General features: G+C 40.9%; 2 protein-coding genes across 2 annotated transcripts; one reads left to right on the top strand and one right to left on the bottom strand.

Annotated features, from left to right (window-relative positions):
• The first annotated feature begins 1,919 nt into the window (after window positions 1-1,919).
• Window positions 1,920-14,313, top strand: RNF175 (ring finger protein 175). Its single transcript, XM_009639386.1, is given in 7 exon segments — window positions 1,920-1,928; window positions 8,830-8,981; window positions 9,874-9,963; window positions 11,633-11,756; window positions 12,406-12,539; window positions 13,391-13,512; window positions 14,195-14,313. Coding segments are annotated over 7 exon segments (750 nt in total).
• A 3,324-nt stretch (window positions 14,314-17,637) lies between these two features.
• Window positions 17,638-19,838, bottom strand: TLR2 (toll like receptor 2). Its single transcript, XM_009639400.2, is given in 2 exon segments — window positions 17,638-18,191; window positions 18,194-19,838. Coding segments are annotated over 2 exon segments (2,199 nt in total).

Below are 19,838 nucleotides of genomic sequence, written 5' to 3' on the forward strand. Positions count from 1 at the left end.
GTTGTTTGTTGATGTGTGGGGTGGGGGGGGTGGGTGGGGGGTGAAGAGGAAAAGCTTTTTATCTCCCTGTTGCCACCTTCCCTTTTCTTGGGACACACATTAATTACGCTCTCTCCAGCTACCGGCCTGCTCTACCAGCGTGCCCAGTGCCGGTGCGCTGCCCGTAAGGGGGCACCTGTGTTTGCAGCCTGGGGGACACCGGGTGCACCCACACCCATGAGCCGCTTCGGGAGACTCAACACAAGCACGCTGTCAGCAAAGAAGTTGTGGTACCCTACGGTGCCTGCATAAAGCTGGGAAGAAAGCCGTTTGACGCTGGTCTCTGTACCCGCTTCGGTGCTGTGTCTTCCATCATGTTGTCATTTCTTTTTGACTGGCAAAAAGTGTGGCTGCTGTTGCACTTTTCCTTCTGAAGGAGGGGTGAGAAAGAACCACATGTTTTAAACCTATATCCAGATTTCTGCAAAGTCAAAAGTTTTAATTGGATTCAAAGCTTGGCTAACATGGGATAGCAGCAAAGAATGGCGTCGGGCTTCTGCGTAGTTCCTTGCTTAAATCTGGATCCCACTGGTCTAACACTGGCTGTGTCTGAACAGAGTAACTGCTGCTCATCAGCCACCGTGACACACGGTCTCAGTCCGAGAGTCATCCAGGGCAGGCATCAACCAGAACATGCAGCAGCTCCCTTCCAGCCCATGGACACGGGGTTTCTCCCCACGGGGACCAGAGCATGGAAGGGGAAGGGCAACAGTGCATGTCCATCTCTTTAGCTTCGTTTCAGGGTGCAGTTGGGGTGCACTCAGCGCATACACAGATCTAGAAGCCAGGAGGTGCTGTTGAGTCCTGAAACGTAGCCCCAGAAAGCTCCAGGTCAGAGGAAAACTAACATCCAGGTTAATTTGAGTCAAGCTCAGATGAAGATCAAGATTCTTACCGCAGGGGCCTGAGGCTCTGATCTAACATAGAAGCTGACTCAGCTTTAGTTATGAAGGAGGCTGATTTGTAGCTCCAAGACAATCCCCTCCTTTCTTAGGGGCTCAAGGAAATTTTCATTAACTCTAGAAGGAAGATAAATATCAGATACAATTCTCACTTTACAGGGAGGGGAGCTGAAATGGGGTTTAAGCCCTCTTCTGAATTTGCATTTACCTTGACCTAAATAATTATGCAGGGCTCAGATCTGCAATTATGAAATGTCTGTTAAAATTCATAGGCACTATGTATTTGTGGCTATGTTTATGTTCAGAAAAGAAAAGAAAAGGAGACAACTCTCTGCCTGTTACTTTACGTTTCCTTTTTCAGGACAATAGTTCCAGTTACAAAGACCAAGTATTCTCATTATTTTGTTACCTTGTATCTTTATGCATAACAGCAATAACCTGTTTCCTCATAATGTATCTCTCACACATAGGTTTGCTGTTACCTCTAGGTATAACAAATCAATCTAGACTTTTTTTTTTTCTTTTTAAAAATAGCACACATATTTTCTTTTCAGGTTGCCACATCAGAAGAGCATGCAAAGCACCATGGCTGTGAACCAACGCGTATGGAGGTGGTTCTTGTTCTACTTGCAACGTTGGTTATTGCCCAGATTGTGCTTGTTCAGTGGAAGCAAAGACACACAGTGCGAATAGCTTGTCAGAAAGACAGCAGGTTTGGAGTGGTTAAGACATCATCTTTTACAGGTAACAGCAGGGACTCATGACATACTCTTAAGGGTTTACACCTAGCAAGATGGCTGAGCCTCTGTGGAAAGCAGCAAGCCATAGCTTTCAGTCAGGTGGAAAGTAGCTTTTATGTAGGGAGAAAAAACAAATTGTCTTTTATTTTCTGTGTCTGCATACTGATGCTGTGGTCAGTCTTTAGGAGGCTAAAGCTTCTAAGGAAAAGGCTTTGAGTTTTCAAACAACCATCTAACAATGGACCAGGTAGGAGAGAAAAGTCACTACCCTTGTCTAGCTGAAGTAACGCTACAGAGGGTTTATTGAGAGAATCCAAGGCCCCTATTCATCAAGTTACTCATGCACATGCCTCTTTAGAGAGAAAGCTTGTCTTGTGGTTAAGGTGCTAAATCTGGGGCTTACAGTGCTTCAGCTCACTTTCCCCTGCCACAGACCTCTCTGCAAACCTAAGAAAACTGAAGTGACATGATTTCCACCCCTGATCTCCCTATTCAAGAGTTTAAAAAAAAAAAAAAAGTTCAGCATCTCAGGAAGGGCCAGTCCTTAAAAAGTGAGATGTAAGTAAATGTTAAACAAATAATGGGGATGACACAGATATTTCAGACAGGCAGAATTTTAAGCATACAAGAAGCTTCTTAGCTTTTCCATCTTCATCAGCTGATGAGTGCCCTAAGCCATCTGTAGATTGAAATCCGGTTTTTGATAACTGAACTTCTTAATAGCAGTGACCTCAGTAACAGTCATGATCAATACTTCATCTCTTGGCAATTGCTCCTCAGACACTGAAGCATCACACCCCCTGACTTGACCGGTCTGTTAGACACTGAAGAATGAAACCTTGGTACAATTTACAGAAACTGTTTTAGTGCAAGATATAAAACCAGCCTGACCTATGACAGCTTTACTGTTAGCGGAGTTTCACAGGGGCATAAATTGCAATACAGAGGTTGTGAAACAGGCTCTTCAGCTGTACTTTACAGGGTTGGGAACAGTGAAGAAATATTTGTCATAGCAACACATATAGAGGTGAATTGTCTAATGACGTCACAGGTAGCGCAGCTCACTGAGGACTTCCGGTTCACCTCCCTAACTCTCTGCCTTTACAAACACACACTCCTAACCCTGAGTGCACACATTACCTGAGCACATCATATGTAATCATATATGATATACTTTAACGTTATGTTCTCTTTACTTCTCTTCTAGACCAGTTCTGCTGTATGATTCAATTACTTCACGTTCATGTTAGCATCTCAGTTCAGAGCTTTTTCTTTCCCATCGATTTTTGCCTTACTGTTTTCAATAGACATTTAGAATAAAGAACACAACCCTGAAGTGACTGAAGTCACTCAGCCTGTCCATGTCTTTGTTTTCCATTGAAAATATTTTGCATGAGACTGGTATCGAATCAGTGCTGAAACACACCTGAACTTCAAGTATACATACAGTGATGAGCAGCTGGGAAGGTCCCTCTCTGCCTGGGAAAGCCTATGGGAGCCTAAGCAGCATGCACTCTGTGTTGCTTTGGCATTATCCTCCTTAGCAGTATTTAAAGTCAGTTACTGTGTACTACATAGACTTAACCTCTGTCAAAAATACCAGTAGCCTACACTTGTTACAGTCCTATTACTTGTGTAACTTAGTCTTCAGCAATCGAAGCTTCGTTCCCAACTATTAGTTTACAGGAGCCAGTCACACCTACAAAGTGACACAGCCAATATGGAAAGAATATACTTTTAAATGCATTTAGTCTAATTTAGGGAGGCTCCAGTACAACTACAACCATCACAACCCTTTAATAAGACTTTGTGATGGCCTTTGTATTTTTGCAGTGCATTTTAAAATAAACAAAACATCTGTGCCAGAAACATGCCAGGGCCTCGGTTTTCAGTGCAGAGCTGTGTGGCAGCAGCAAGGCCTCCTTCTCCAGTAAAAGAGGAACTGAAGCAGGGACTCGTTCAGTAAAAACAGTAGCAGCAGTAGCTGAAGTTCACTTTGTACTGAGTTTTGGCAGTTCTGCTTCACGCTCTGTTTAGTTGGGAGAGTAATATATTCTCACACCTACCATCTATCTATGTATGAATTTAGTTTATAATAGCAAACACTACTCATGGTGGGTCTCTGCCAGTAGATTTTTGCAGTGGTATTTTTTTTGCAGTAGTTTATTGCATTTATTCCATGTTAGGTAACTTAAGAGTGGTTGTCACCAAAATTACTTACAAGTTTGTGTATTAAGTTATAACTGCCCTTGTGTTTCATATCCAGATACTTTTGCATAGTTTTTCAAACACACTGTGGATCTCATTGCATTAGCTTGCTTTCTTTAAAAGTATGTCATGCAGTAATGTTAAAGTTGCAAATTTCTACCAGTATAGTAACTGCCAAAATCTGATCCACTGTGCTTTGAAGACTAACAAATAGGACAGACATTAAGATACAAAGGTGAACAATTAATGAGATCCTTACACAAGATAGATGAAAAATAACTAGCATGCTTTGTTGCATCAGATAAGGAAACCTCTGATTTAGGAGCAGAAACTGTAAAGATGGTTGCATTTAGGATTTAAACAACTTAGTTAATGCATAAAGGAAATTGTCCATTTGACATAAAAGTAAACAACAACAAAAAACCCTACTGCTCCCCTAAGCACAGACAGGTCTAGACTTCTGCATTACAGCTCTTCCAGGTGGCAGTTATTATGCTTGCGTTCATGTGCATATCCTTTTTGTTTGATTTGGTAGGAAACATTTAAATAAGTCAAAATTTGAAAATCAACCACATGCTCACTAAAGAGAAAACAGCCCTCTACTTTTGCTTGCTTATGCATTTCTCTTAGTTGCCATCCAGCTTTTGGCCGCTTGGTTTATGCCTGTATAGTTCGCACACAGGTTATGCACAACAGTTCTAATACTGAAGAGAAGAAACCAAACACTTTCCACTGCCTGGAACAACATGGTTGCATCTTTAGGAGCAAAGGAGAAGAGAAATCAGACAAAGAGGTAGAACGCGTTATTTTCAGTGAGAGCGGTAAACCTAAGGCTCCTTTTCTCTGACCAAAAACTGCTTTCTTTTCTATTTTCTGTCCCAAGAGATCAACGAAACCAGCAGCCAGCCCTCCATTGCATATCATGAGTTGGAAGGCAGCATCAGCTGACAAATCTTTCTGTTTGATTCTTTGAGGTCACGGTGGGAGTCGTAGTAAGAGCTCAGAAAGAATTGCACAGTCCTGTTAGTAGAAATAAAGCAAAGGATTGCAGTGATTGACTTCCACCCTCCCCTTCAAAGTGCTTTGCGACCATGTAAAAAAGAAAAGTTTGGTTTCTTTTTGAAAGAAAAAGGAAATGAAGGTCAAAGGGAGCATAAAATCAGCCCTAAATGGAAAGGGCATTCATTAGCTTGCTCAAAAAGAACAAAAAATAAAAAGCAGCGACTACTTACTAGATGCAAGAGAAACAGCAACAGCCTGTACCTTCCAAAAGAGCCTTATCCAGGCTTATCGGGAATGTAAAATGCCTCCTGAAAAAAAAAAAGGCATGCTGGGGAAGGCTCCTATTTCAAAGGGGCAAGAGCAAAAAAGTTGCAGCAAAGCGACTAAGGCTCAGCTGTGGATAATTTTGGCAAGAAGGAGGAGATTGCCCTTCACCAGATGGCTACATATAAAGTAACACGGGTGTGATCCTAGCCTGGGAGGGGGGGAAGAAAGGAAGAGGTTTTTCTAGTAAGCCTTGGCCTGAAATAAAATGTAGGCCACTCTGACAGTTGTGTATTTAATTCTAGGTGGTAGCTGACTGTTTGGGGTTAAATTCCAAATGATGAGGAGGCAGATTAGAGAAAAAGATAATTTCTGAGTTACTTTAGAGAATTTTTTTATTGTTATTTTAGATTTTCAAAAATAAATATGGAGCCTGTAGTTCTGCTAATTCACATTGTAAAAACCTGATTTTCACTAAGTTTGCATCTTTGTTCAGATAATGCCCTCATTTCTCCATTTCACTCACAAATTTTGCACTCCTCTAACTCAGTGATGTGCAGGCAATTGTGTGCCTGCAACTGTATTGTGTGCTCTGGGATGTGGGGCGGCAATGAGGAATGCTAATCAGAGAATTACCATCCTTGAAAAACCATTCCTAGCCTGTCCTAGCCTATCCTACCCATTTTCCTCAACATAAAGGCAGGAGTCTTGCATATCAAATGGGGAAGGAGGGAAAAAGCTTATTAATGTTCTGACACTGTGTTTTCCCAAAGAAAATTCTATTGGGTACTCAGCTGATTCTTACAATGCAATTTGCTTGCCATTGGAAGCTGTCCATTGATGACAATTAAATGAATGTAATATATGTGGACAAAGTTGTTCTCCTGTGGCATAACAGAAATCTTAAAATATCTGAGATAGATAGAAAAGCAGATTTGTCATGGTCTCAGAACAGCATCAAACACAAAAGCCTTACTTCTGGTCCCGTAGGTGGTTGCCCATTTTACTGATTGTATATCTTGTATCATGTGGCAGTCATGTAATGAGAACTTACTTTGGAATACAGTTGAAAAATGAAGCAGCAGGGTTATGACAGCATTGATTTCTATACCTAAGTAATGAGGCAAATCTTGAAAATAAGGTTGGTTGATTTACTTAATATAGAAATCCTTGCCAATTTCCAATGTACTATTGAGTATAAGCATATTAATTTAAACCTTAAAAAACCCCAAACAGCCAATTTATTATTTCTTCCATGCATATGTTTTTGAGTATTTGAATATGTCTACATCAAAAGAAACTAGATTTTTAGAGAGCCAGTTAGCTTGCATTGCCAAGTTAACAAGTTCTGGTAAGGTCAGTCTGTCACAATAAATCTAATTATTACACAGTTATTTTCTTTATGTATGCAGTTTTCACCATATGCTATAAGATGGAAAGGATAGTGGAATAATGTTCTTCTGTTGAATTTGCTGGTGATGGGCATTCTTGCTCGCTCCAAGCGGGGGGAACACTGTGAGGGAAGCAGAGGGCAGATGGACATGTTTCGGTTGGTGCTTGTATGACCTATTTAATCTGCATAATTAGAAGATGGGACAGTTGTCTATGACACTGATGCTGACTTCAGTTCTAGGTCTTTTTGAGCTCATTTAAAGTACGGTAATGAGAAAAACATTTTACCTTTGGGCAGCAATCTGATTTGTCAGGAAATTCCTCTTGCTATGATGGGTGGATGAGGAAAATTTGGAATAATATGATCCAGATGTTAAAGCTCCCATTTAGCAATAATGCAGATGTATTATTTTATGGAATTGTCCAGATGGTGACCTTCCAGTATTAATAGTAAATCAATACTGGGGTTTTCATCTGTGTGACTCGATTCTTATCTTTGTCCTCATTTACATGCTAACATACTCATGCATTTCATATAGAGGTTAATAGTATTAAAATTAACAATCTGGAAGACATAAAAATCAATAAGGAAATTTGAAACAATTACTGCAAACAGTATATACCAACTGATGTGATAACAGCATCACTCAAGAGAAGGTTGTGATACCATTTTTTAATTAATTAGCATTTCATTTTGCAGCTAACTTGATAACAAAGTTCTGTTGTAGATTTGTATTAGAAACTAGCTACTTTACTGAGGATGTGTGCCCGTTCAGTTCTGGCTTTGCCACTTAAGTTCAGACTTTACTTTCAGTCTACTGAAAAAAAATAAGCAACCCACAGTACGTAAGCACATTGGAGGGGGATCGCATTGGACAGTAGCAAGGCAGGCAGGAAGGCAACTGGGATGGGAGCCTTTGGTGGCCTCTAGTGAAGGCCAAGAGACCTCAGGCTCCGCGATCAGGGGTGTGTAGGGACCACTGACCTGTGCTATGCCAGCAGGGCTGCATGGCGTGGAAGGAGCTCTGCCGCTTTTATGGTCACAAGCCCAGGGCTGCAGGGCGGAGAAATGCGTAACAGTGATGTGATCTAATGATGCTGCGCCGTTGCCTTTTACAGGTGTTTCTGTCTGTTAATTTATTTAAACTTATATTGTGAAATACCATTTTGCTCAATAGTTGCATGCTTGCTCGGGGGAATATTTTTTTAAGAGTTTCTCCTTTTTTTTAGGAGAAGAAGAATAATCCAGATCTGCTTCAGTTGAAATCTGTGTCAAAACTGGGAGTAACACACATTCCTTCAAATTCTACTTTTTGGGTTAAGGAAGGAGATTAATCTTCCATAGAAATAGCTTTTTAGTCTAGATGGATTGTGCTTTTTGTTTGCTTTTAAAAAATCCCCCTGCCTCAAACCAAACATAAATTTGAAAAACATCTCCCCTCAGATTTTTTTTTTATTTTTAGTAAACTTTCTGTAAAGATACAGGAGCTAACTCTACGAAGACATATTAAAGTCAGTCTTGCTTTATCTTTGTCTTCAGACTTCCACAATTGAAATCCATGGTTTATTAATGTGATCACGGAGAGAACTGGCATCACAGGGCTTTTGACTCGTCAGTGGGTTTCAAATATTTGCTTATTGGAAAAGAAGTAGAATATTTCATCACTGTGGGCAATTCAAGCAAATATACATATTAAGTTTGATATAATTTCATTTAGAGAAAAGGTTTAAAATTTTAAGCCACAGCATTTTGTTGTGCTGTAGGAAGAGTTTTTAAGAGAAACCTTCAGTAGTGTGGTTATGTAACTGAGCGGTACCCCAAATTAACGCAGCCAAATCTGCCTTTCTGAAAGCTTGTAAGAGTAGCTTTAGGTCTTAAAGGCCAAACTGCCTCCACCGATTTCAGAAAACTTGCTCCCAAAGCTTTAGCCCTGCGGTCTCCATATATAGTTTGGGTTAGAAAACAAACTGTTTTTTTCAGTAGCATTAATTCTATCAATAGGCAGTTTAGTTTGTTGAGGATAGGATGTGGGGGTCTGAGGAGTTGTATCTTAGTGATATATCACCATTTACTACACTGGGATTACCAGTTATTTACAGGGTGCGAGGCAGAGTAACATCTTTATTCTAGGGCCAAAGGACCTCCTGTCTCAGATGCTGTACAAGTCACATTTTTTTGTGTGAGTTTTACAGTTGGGCAACCCGTTAATCAAACCTAACCATGCAAAATGGAACCGCAGCATGTCATTACTTTTAAATGACTGTCTCAATTTTGCCAACAGTTAGTCACACTGCTGCAGATGTGGGTTGTTCCTCTTTGTCTCACCGTCTGAGTTTACTGGTGGAGATCTCTGTCCCTGTGGGGAATGCTCTCATTTGCTACCAGTTACATCACTTTCAGAGCAGCCTGCAATCCTCTCTTGGGAAGAAGATGTCCTTTTTTGTTGTTTTTGCCTTGTTTGGGGGGATTTTGATATTGTTTCTTAAAGGAAACCTGTGAAAGGAGGAGATCAAATAAGAATTTCCCTGGAACAAGTCTTCACAGATTACAAAAAGGGCCATCAGCAGTTGCATTTGAAGGAATCTTCCAACTGCAGTATGAATAAGTTCCTCTAAACCAGCGTTTATCATGCATGACATGCAAATGAAAAAGAATTAAATGAGTTAAATTCATTCCATCAGTTCCATCTTGGTTTACCATCCTGCAGACTCTTACCGTCAGCAGTTATCCCAGGCATTACTGAGCCTGCAAAACTCAGTTGGGTGTATATATACCAAATAGTCTGAATTTATTCATTAGAGCCCCCTCTGCCTCCCTAGAGAGAGGTCTGTAGTATTCCTTCTCCAGCCCTCTGAAACTCTGCCTCTCCACCCTGGGCTCGCAAAGACAATTATGAAAGGTTTAGAGATTGCTTCTGCTAACTTCCAAGTATTTTCGATAAATTTCATTGGTGGTATACTTACTTGACTATACCTAACTTACCTCAGTTGTTTTTTACCTGTCCTTGTCCTGTTTGAGCCTATGTCTCACTCCTTCACAATTCACAACTGTTTTAATTATGTTAGCAATCTGTTCACAATTACCATTTCTTGTGAAGAGTGAAGCAAATAAAAAAGGTTTCCTTTTTTTTTTTTCCTGTACTTTTTCCCATATTATATATTTTTATTCACCTTTAAGTAAGGGAGAAATATAGAAGTGTAAAACTTCTATTGAATTTATATGACTACTTCAGTAGAAGCTGCATATGTGGCATTTTGTGCCACTCTGCAAAATACACAAGGTCTTGAGCAGTCTTTCTTTTCTGTTATCCATAGGTTGGTCTACTGATGGTCCTAATCTATAAACTGAATTATGCAATTGGAATTCTGGGTTATCTAGCCATAATGTTTACCATGTTTGGATTTAATTTATTATTTAGATAGGTTTCTTCACATAAAATTGGGATTGGCAACTGTTATGATTTCCTATTTGATAGACTTTACTTTGTCTGTAGTGAAATTGCTCCAGGCTGGTCTCTTCACCACCCACCTTAATTTATGAAACCCCTTTTATGTTGTGTAGCTGTAGGTTCTCTTACTTCTTGATTTTTATTATTGCATATTTGGTCTGAAGGTTGATGTTTAGTCATTTTACAACTTTTGTTTGTGGTGTGAAGAGGGGAAAAACCTTAAACTTCATACAGCTACTGTGTTCACTCATTTAATCCCCTAATTTAACTGCTGAGTTAATCCGCAGTCCTTCATTTACGTACTTGAAGGAGATGAGACATAAAAAGGCTTGATGTAAAGGATAAAAATAGATAAGCACATTCATATCAAAACCACATTATAATTCTTTCTGATAATTATGAGTTCCTACTTTACCAGTCTATAATATTGATAGGGGTTTCTCTTTATTTTGGCTGTTGCCAAATACAATACTGTATATCCAGATGATTCTCAACCTAACCTATTAATCCAGCTAGAATTTTTGCCTGGGTAGAGTTTGAATTTTCTTTATGTTCATCCCGGATTTCTGTCTGACTAGCAGCCCAGCCAGAGCTACTGTGCTGGACTCTGTTTGCGGTGCCGTCTGATCAGAAATTCCAGGGATTCCTCAAGAGTGTGTAGATCAACGACATAATGCATCTGCTGTAAGTCCAACACTTCTTGGAGGTACTGGAGATACTGGACATACATAAATCAGCTGTTCCTTTAAGTGTCAGATTTGTTGCCCATACATTGTGTAGTTGATTAACCCAAAAGTACATAGCTCCGATGGAAAATTCTTGGCAGAAACTTAACAGTCTTGTGTTACCAATACTGTTAAGCTTTATTCTGTTGAGGTATTTTATTAACCAGATAAATTCCCCCATTTAAAAATATAAATTTTGTGTATTTTAAAGTTATAACTACAAAATTTCTTAGCTCTATTTTAAAGGTTCTTCCTTTGTGCCCTGTTGCAGCAGAAGTGACAAGTCCTCTTTAATGTTGAGAAGCTCCAGTTTTATGAATATTTAGTAGCCAGGTTTCAGTCTCCCAAGACCTGTAACACATACAGTCTCAGAGAGATGATAAGAGTTGTTAACATTTTTGCAGACTCCACTGAGTTGGGGTTTTTTGGGGGTAGGGGGTTAAATACTGCTTGCTGCAATTTAGCAAAGATTTTATTCCAAGGAATTTTTATTCAGGAGGACAGTGGGCTCTTTCAGCTACAGAAACTTAACATTTCTTTGATCAGCATCTTACACCTTACTGAGATTTGGCTGATCTTGTTGCTTCTGCAAAACAACAAAATATATCTAATTGTTCTGTAAGGCTCTACCAAATTCCCTTTCTATAAGAAAATGTGTCAGCTTGGCCTTCCCATAACAGAGCTGATTAGCTGTGGCCCCCAAAGCAGTTCATAGCCTACTTTCAACATTGCTAGCCGTCAAGCATATTGATACTCAAGTATGAGGGTGTCTGCTGCTGCAAAAGAAAATGAAACTAAACCTGCAGTTTGAATGAAGCAGGAGCTAACCTGAGTAAAAATCTTGTTGATATTTTATTCTGGTGCTTTTGTCAAGAACAGACTCACCTGAGTACTCTTTTTTGGTTTAATGACAGAATCAAGTCTGATGACTCCATGCATTTTGCTGTGACACTGCTTTTTTACGGACTGTACTATGGACTGATGGGAAGAGACTCTGCAGAGATTTGTTCTGACTACATGGCTTCCACCACTGGTGTAAGTGCTGGGGATCATCATCCTGAATACCACTTGTGAGGAGTGGAAGTGAGCTCTTGAATCTCTTGTGCCCCTGGGTTCATGAGAATAAGGTCTACTGGATCCTTTTGCAGCAAACCAACCTCACTTTTCTTTGAGGAGAGCTGTTCTTGTGCACTGACAAACTGTTGAACTCCCTTGTCAGCCTCATGATTAGAAGAATCGTCTTAATGAAATAGTAGCCAGTGACATGCCAGGGCCTGATTTGGGGTTTCCAACAGGCTGGTCCCTACATACAAAACACTACATAATTTTCCTAATTGCCATAGGAAGACAAGCTTCTTACTTCCCCAAAGTCTGTGAAAGACTCTTCTTGCCTTTTCCTGTTTATAGCTCTTACTTTCCCCTTCCAAATAAGCGATTATCTCAGCACAATTCTCTATGACCCAGTTCCTTGAAATCAAGCAGACGGTTGCTAACGCTCTTGCATCAGCAATAAGGTTTTAATTATTTCTTGGTAACTTGGCACTACTAAACTAAGAAAACTGTAGACATTTTCATGCTGTCCTTATCTTTGATGGCACTTAAAATGTGTTTATGCATCCTTGACTCTAAGCAAATATTTTGTTGTTCTTTAGCTTCTTTTTTCCTGTAAACTTGATCTTGACAGTTTTGCATCATCAGTGGCATGCCAACAAGAAATTTGTCCAGTGACATCTGAGCAATCTGCGGGCAGAAAATTTTTGTGGATATAAATGAAGAAGGGATCATTGAAAATACCTACCAGCTGTCCTGTAATCATGTGTATCCTTTCCATGTAATTATGGAACAGTTGTTTTCTCCTCTTTTATGCTGCATTAAAAAATAATAACAGCGGCAGTAAATACCAAGAAAAAAAAGGAACCAAAACCACATTCAGAAACGACATAGCACAAAAGTAAAAATAGGAGCATGAAATATATTTCAGTTCTGTGACACAAGTTGAGGCCACGCAGCTCCTTGGCAGACAAACTGATGCAAGAGTGGGCATAATCCTACAGTTTCAGGCCTAAATCTGCCTTTCAGGTACTTGGTGCACAGCCTTGTGGGGGTGTGCCCGGCAGTACGTTAGCCCAGGCATGCTGACCCCTTGGTCACGTCTGCTAATTCAGGCTCCCGTGTGCTGCAGAGGATTTCCTCTGGCTGTGTCTGGGGCTGTGTTTGTGGGGTAGTTTTAAGGCAGATGTGGAAGCCTTTTCAGACAATGGTGCATACGTACTCTACAGCCTGACAGAAGACCCAGTGTCTCATACTCGAGGGTACCAAACAACTCAGCATTTTACATTCCAGAAATTAAACGGAAAGGTATCTATCTCATACATGCTGGAACAATCTTACTAATCAGCCCCTTCTGCAGTTCATAAAAGTATCATGGCTTCTTTCAAGCTGGAAAATATGAATACCAGGCTGGATGTTCAGGGCATTGGATTCAACTTTAAAATAATTCTAAATATTCTAAATATTTTAAGTCATTTGAAACTGCTCAGTTATAAAACAAGGCAGCATCCATAATCAGTCATTACTATTATCTGTTGATGGTTTGACTAGGTTTGCAAATGTACACGCTGGGCCTTGTTTATATTTGAAAGATTCCTGACCAATACACCTGGTACCAGGTTTCACGGATCCCACATCCGTGGTTGGTGCACTGTTGGCAAGAACCAGACTTGCCCATACTGCCCTGAGAAAGTTGATTTGAAGAGGATGTGAAGTAACCCATACCCTCTCCCTAAGAAGTGTGCTTTTGATTTGGATTTTCTAAACCGCGGTCTGATTACTTACTAATTCTTGTTTTGATCTGCAGTGGAGGGATGAGGTGGCCACATTACATAAATGGAAAACCAATTATTATTAAGGAACAATTATATTTAGGGAAGATGATAGTTCTGTCTGGCTTTATCTTATCTAAGACCCCAAACAAGCTAGGAAAAGAAAAGTGCATGTGTATTTTCATTCTTGATTTTAAGACATTCGGAAATCATTTTTATAATGAGAGGAACATTTTAAAGAATGTAAATCGCAGTTTGAGAAAGACCACGCAGTGGATTTTGCTCTTTAATGAAATAACAAAATTTATATAATCCACTTTCAGAACAAGTGCTGTTTTTTCCCTTTTCTCTTAATAGTTAGTAAACAACATTTTTCCTTTAGCAAATGAAATAATAGTGGAAGATCTGCTGCTGCATCTGTAGAGACCTGCTTGAGTGGAAGTGAAGTCTGGCTTACTTTTTTGAAACCTATTTTAACCATATGTGGGGAGGATATTTAATTTTCACCTTACCCCTAAAAAAATTAGAAGAGTTGAAAAGAAGGCATTTCAAAATTTTAACCCAATACTTTTTCTTTGATTCTGGCTAAGAAAAATACTATGACTTACCTAGTGTTGCATTTTCTCTCCAGTTTCCTTAGCAACAGATCAGGTGGGAATGCACACGCATTGTACGGACAACTTTTGGACTGGTTCTGCTATCTGGTGGTTTGGCAACCAGTTGTTATAGGCATCGTCCAAGGCATTAATTACTCACTGGGTCTAGAGTAGGACTCAAATCATTAGTGAGAATGCGAAATGTTGGGTATTTAGCTGTCTACAATAACATGCATATTCTGCACTTAATTTTAAAAGACTAGAGAAAATAGCAGTTGGTGTGCTATAGGTCCTTTTGCAGTGTCTCTTTCAGCTTTACAGAGACTTTACAGCATGCTATTAAAGCATTTTTTTTATTTTCTCAAAGTAAGAATTATAAGAAATTGCTGCCTTTAATGGGAAGATTGTGCTAGGGGAAAAAAAAAAGACGACATTTCTTAGAATGAATATCCCCTGAAAAATAAAAGAAAAGAAATATTTTAAGTTTGTTTCATTATTAAATATATTGGTAGTGGCTTCCTGTTGAAATTCTGACTACAGAAAATTGTGCAGCAGCTAAGAAGAATTTTAAGTCAAATAATGGCTTTGTATACAGCAAATTCTGAAAAATGGCACCCAAATAGTTTGTTCGTTTGATTCATGTAAGGTAATAAAAGATTGCCATTAGCTTTTTTTTCCCCTCACCTCTTTCAAGAGCTGTTGTATTGTAACTCGTGCATCTTCCAATGACCATTTGCAAAAACCTCTAACCATGGCAACGCTTATGGTGTGCTTGGTAGTCAGATCGGCCTATACGTGGAGGTCCTGTATTAAGTCCTCTTTGCCTTAGTGTCACCATGCTCAAAAGGCCTGACTTCCAATAACCAGCTTCTCAAACACAGGAGGATGAAGTTACGATCCCTAACCACCAACTCTGTATGTTGATATTGCTTCTTTAAAAACAAAAACAACAAACCAAAACACCCAGATCAAAATGGGTGCCTAAGACTTGCTGCTTAGTGACTGAGTTTTTGACACTGTGAGGAACAGCGTGTTTTCGCAAGGAGGGGCAGTTCTGTTTAGGAGTCAGAGAAACTGGTCTTAAAAGGTAATTAGCCTAGCTGAAGTAGCTTTGGAAGTCAGATGAAATATGGTCAGTGTTTACATTGTTATTAGAAATCAGAAATACAGATGAGCTTAATTTACACTTTAATATATATATGAGAATAAAGCAGGGATTGAGTGAAGCCATCTACCGATGAAGGTAAGGTTTAGATGCTAAAAATAGGAAATGATGCAATTAAAAAACCATTAAGTAAATGAAAGAGCAAATCTTAAGTACATAGAAAAAGGTGGCTTTGTTTGCTTAGATGAAGTAGCAAAGTTAATAATTGTTATCATGCGTTACGTCTGTATTCATATATGCAAAAATGCACATAAATAAATTGTCCATTTGCATTACACCGTCAGAGTTGCCTAATTGTGGGTGTCATGGAAGAATGTCCTCGGCCTCCTCAATGGCTAGCAAAGGACAGAGGGACTTCTGCTCTCACTGACATGTTGGCTGGGCAGAGAACTTCCTAAAAGCAGTAATACAACAGGTAACTAGCTGTGAGATGGGACTTTCAATGTACCAACTCAGTTACCAATATTGAGGTGCTTGAACAGAGATTTTGTACATGCTAGATGCCCGCTAGATGCCCAAGACCAAAACACAACAATAAAAACACTAACTTGGACATGATCTGGTCACAGGTCCAGCAAAATGCTGTAGGCGTTTCCATGTGAAGGCTTTCAGAGTCTGCTTCTGTACATGCCTGGAAATGTCCTACACTGTGACTAAGCCCTGAGCTGATCCAGAAGGTAGTTGTCCCTCTGGCCTGCCAGATTCAAGCTGTTATGGTTCATCTGAAATTTTCTGTGGCTGAAAGGTGGATGTTGCATGAGATACCACTTTGTTATAAAATCACCCCTGAAGAAAGAGCCTGGTGCCAGTGTCTCCCATTTATTCCACTTTTTCAGCAAGTAGAGGCCTTGTCCCAGCAATCTTCTCGAGAAAACATGGCCCCAGCTGACAAACACAGTATCTGAGGTGGGATGCTCTCTACTCCCCCTCTGGTTTTGTGGACTACATTTACAGAGGGAGCAGAAAAGTAGGAAACACCTTTTCTATGCCTGTGCTAAGGCTCCTGATCAGAGAGAGGAGTATGGTGTTGAATTCAAAGACTACATACACATTAGTATTTCCCACATTCTAACTGAGAACAGCTTAAACTCCATTTGAGCAAGTCAGAAGAGTATTTGGATCCTACTCTGAAGCATCTATTCCCACATATGGTACAATGAAACTAGGCGGAAATCATCCTCCATAGGTGTCTTTCACCGAGAAAGTTGCCTGCCATAGACTATACGTGCTACAACAGCCAGAACTGCAGCATGAAAGTGCATTTTTACATTAAGCCTTGCAACGCAACCCTCAGGAGATCTGGACATTTAACCTACAGTGATTGTGAAATACTGCTGAGAATCAGTCCTTAGATCCACTAACTAGGAGAGCAAGGACAAAAATCCTTGCTGCATAAACTGACCTTTATTGCATTTGATTAGAAGTGATTTATTCAAAGCATGCAGAAAAACCCTTGGCTAGGCAGGCTCTCCCCTAAAGCTTTTGCAAAGGTAAGGTTATACAAACTACATAGCTGTATATCTAAACAACTTTTCATCATTAAATATTTAAATGAAACAGCTTTTGCTAACACTGCTGATTAACGTGTGTAGACAATTGTTGTGGTTTAGCCCTGGAAGGCAACTCAGCACCACCCACCCGCTCGCTCGCTCCCCCCGCAGTGCGACGGGGCAGAGCATCGGAAGGATAAAAGTGAGAGGGTTGAGATAAGACAGTTCAATAGGTAAACAAAAGCTGCACGCAAGCAAAGCAAAATAAGGAATGCATTCACTCCTTCCTGTCAGCAGGCAGATGTTTAGCCATTTCCATCAAATCAGGGCTCCATCACGCATAAGTTACTTGAGAAGATAAACACCATCTCCAAATGTCCTCCCTTCCTCTTTCTTTCCCATAACTTTCATGGCTGAGCATGACATCATATGGTATGGGACATCCCTTTGGTCAGCTGGGATCTGCTGTCCCAGCTGTGTCCCCTCCCAAATTACCATGCACCCCCTGCTCACTTGGCAGGACAGCGCGAGAAACAGAAAAGGCCTTGATGCTGTGCAAGCACTGTTCAGCAACAGCTAACCCATGCCTCTGTTATCAACACTCTTTTGGTCACAAATCCAAACCACAGCACCATAGGAGCAACTATGAAGAAAATAAACTCTATTCCAGCCCAAACCAGTACAACAATTCACAACCAGGGATACAAAAAGAAAATAATCTCACAGTAAGTAATAGAATTCACAGTAGCTCAGCTCTCTGTTCTCAACATACAGAAAAGTGATGGGTCAAACAGGCAAGGGAAACAAATCGTTTGCTACATATTAATTCTTTAATCTCCCTAGCTAGGATTTTAGAGCTATTTTCAAATTAAACCAAAACATCTCCTGCTGCTCTTCTTCAAGAGGCCACTCCAGGTAGGTCTTTGTGTTCATGATCTTCCGCAGCTTGCAGAACCTCTTGGGAATCGCTTTGCTCTGGATGGGCTCCAGGAGGATGAGAATCGCCGCATCGTTGTTCTCGTCAAAGAGGCGGAAGTGCGAGAAGTCCAGCTCGTATTTGCACCACTCGCTCCGCACAAAGTGCTCGGACAGCACAAAGAGCGTTTTGTGGCTCTTCTCCATGGAGTCAATGATGTTGTCCACGATCCACTTCCCGGGCACAAAGTCCCGCTTATGGAGGCAGAGCCGAAAGGGGGGGCAGGCCTGCTCCAGCTCCCGCACCATTATGTTTTCCACCCAGTCAGAATCGTTCTCGCTGTAGGAGACAAAGGCGTCATAGCAGATGTCCTTTGCGGGGGCTCGCTTGGGCTTCCGCTTGGCTTGCAGCCATGCCCACGTCATTCTCATGTACCAGACCGCGTGGTACTTGTAGCCGACGGCCACGAGGACGGGGAGGACCCAGCCTGGTGGTGGACGAAGGAGAGGAATTCACAGGAGCAGATGTAGTTGTTGTCGCTGGCATCCAGCAGCTCCATCTTCTTGAAGGACTCAAACTCTTCCCTGGAGAAACTGTTGAGCTTGTTTCTTCTGACTGACATGGCCACGAGGTTAGGAATGGGTGCGGCACCAGGCAAGGTCTTCAGCTGGTTTTTTGCAAGGTACAGCTCTCTGAGAAATGGGAGCTGCAGTCCAAACTCCTTCAGGTTGTTAGAGCTGACGTCCAAAACTTCCAGCGTCAGGGGAATGCAAGTTGTTAGTTTAGGAATCTGAGTGCTGGAAAGGTTTAAATATTTCAGGGTTTTTGGCCATTCACATGCATCTGGAATAGCACCAAAATTATTTTGGCTAATGTCTAAGAGAATTAGGTTTCTTAGGTGAGACAAACTTTTAGCCGTCATTTCAAAGTCACTCAGTGAATTCTGACTTAAATTTAGAATTTGTAGTGAGGGCCAACCACCCTGACAGGCCGAATGTTCCAAACTCTGGTCTCCGAGCAAATTCGCACTAAGGTCAAGATATTCTAATGACAGAAGATGTCGTGAAAGGCTGCATGGTACCAAAAAGACCTTGGTGTTTTCAACTGTGACTTTGGTAAGAAGAGATAGTAGACCCTCCACAGACTGAAGATCTGTAAACAAATAAAATTTTTCTATAGATAATTTCTCTATTGTCAGAACTCTAAGAGTCTGTGATTGGTTTGCTTGCATTTGTGTTTTCCATTGTCCAGTTCCCAAGAGTCTACAGGCTGTCATCTCCACCTCCACTAATTTAGGCATGTCTTCTAAAATGCTGACAATCTCAGGCACAGTAGCATCTGTTAATAAGGTCTGTTTAAAGGAAACTTTATTTGCAAAAGAAGACGACATGGGTCTCAATAGCTGCATTTCAGCAGGTACTCTGAACTCTATTTCTCTCACTTCTAACCAAACAACGGAGTGGAGAAGGTCCCTGACAATTGTAGAGAATACACTAGTATTTCTTATGTTTATGATCATGTGGTTTACCTTCTTAATCAGTTTCAAACTTCCCGGCTCGTACTGAATGAGATTGCCACCATCAATCCACAACTTGTCGAGAAGCTCAATGCCCTCAAAGTTCCCTTGCCTTATCGTGGAGAACTGCGGGTTGCCCAGGTGGAGAGAGCTCAGGTTTCTCAGGCTAGAAAAGGGGGAGCTTTCCCCCAGGTCTCTGTAGGAATTGCCTTGAAGGTGGAGGTGCTGGAGCGAAAAAAGGTGCCCAAACCACGCAGGGGACAAGTGAGTCAAGCTGTTATTTGATAAGTCCAAGAGCTCCAGTTTCCCGAGGGAGCGAAACGAGTCCTTGTCCATTGAGCTGATTTTGTTGGACTGCAGCAGCAGGGCTCTCAGGTTCACAGCCTGCTGCAGGTCCTGGGATCGGATGTGCTTGATCCTGTTGTGGGCCAAGTTTAACACCGTGATTTTGGCTGTGAGCCCCGTGGGAATGAAGTCCAAATCCATGGAAGAGCAGTTGCAAATCTGAGTGGCATCGCATGAAGGACAAGCCTGCTGCAGCACTTGCTCTTCAGAGAGGTTCACAGCTAAGAACATGTAAATGGCCCACACTTGCCAGTTGTATGTAGTCAT

This window comes from Egretta garzetta, unplaced genomic scaffold, assembly GCF_000687185.1.
Source record: "Egretta garzetta isolate BGI_Z169 unplaced genomic scaffold, ASM68718v1 scaffold810, whole genome shotgun sequence".
Taxonomy (NCBI): domain Eukaryota; kingdom Metazoa; phylum Chordata; class Aves; order Pelecaniformes; family Ardeidae; genus Egretta; species Egretta garzetta.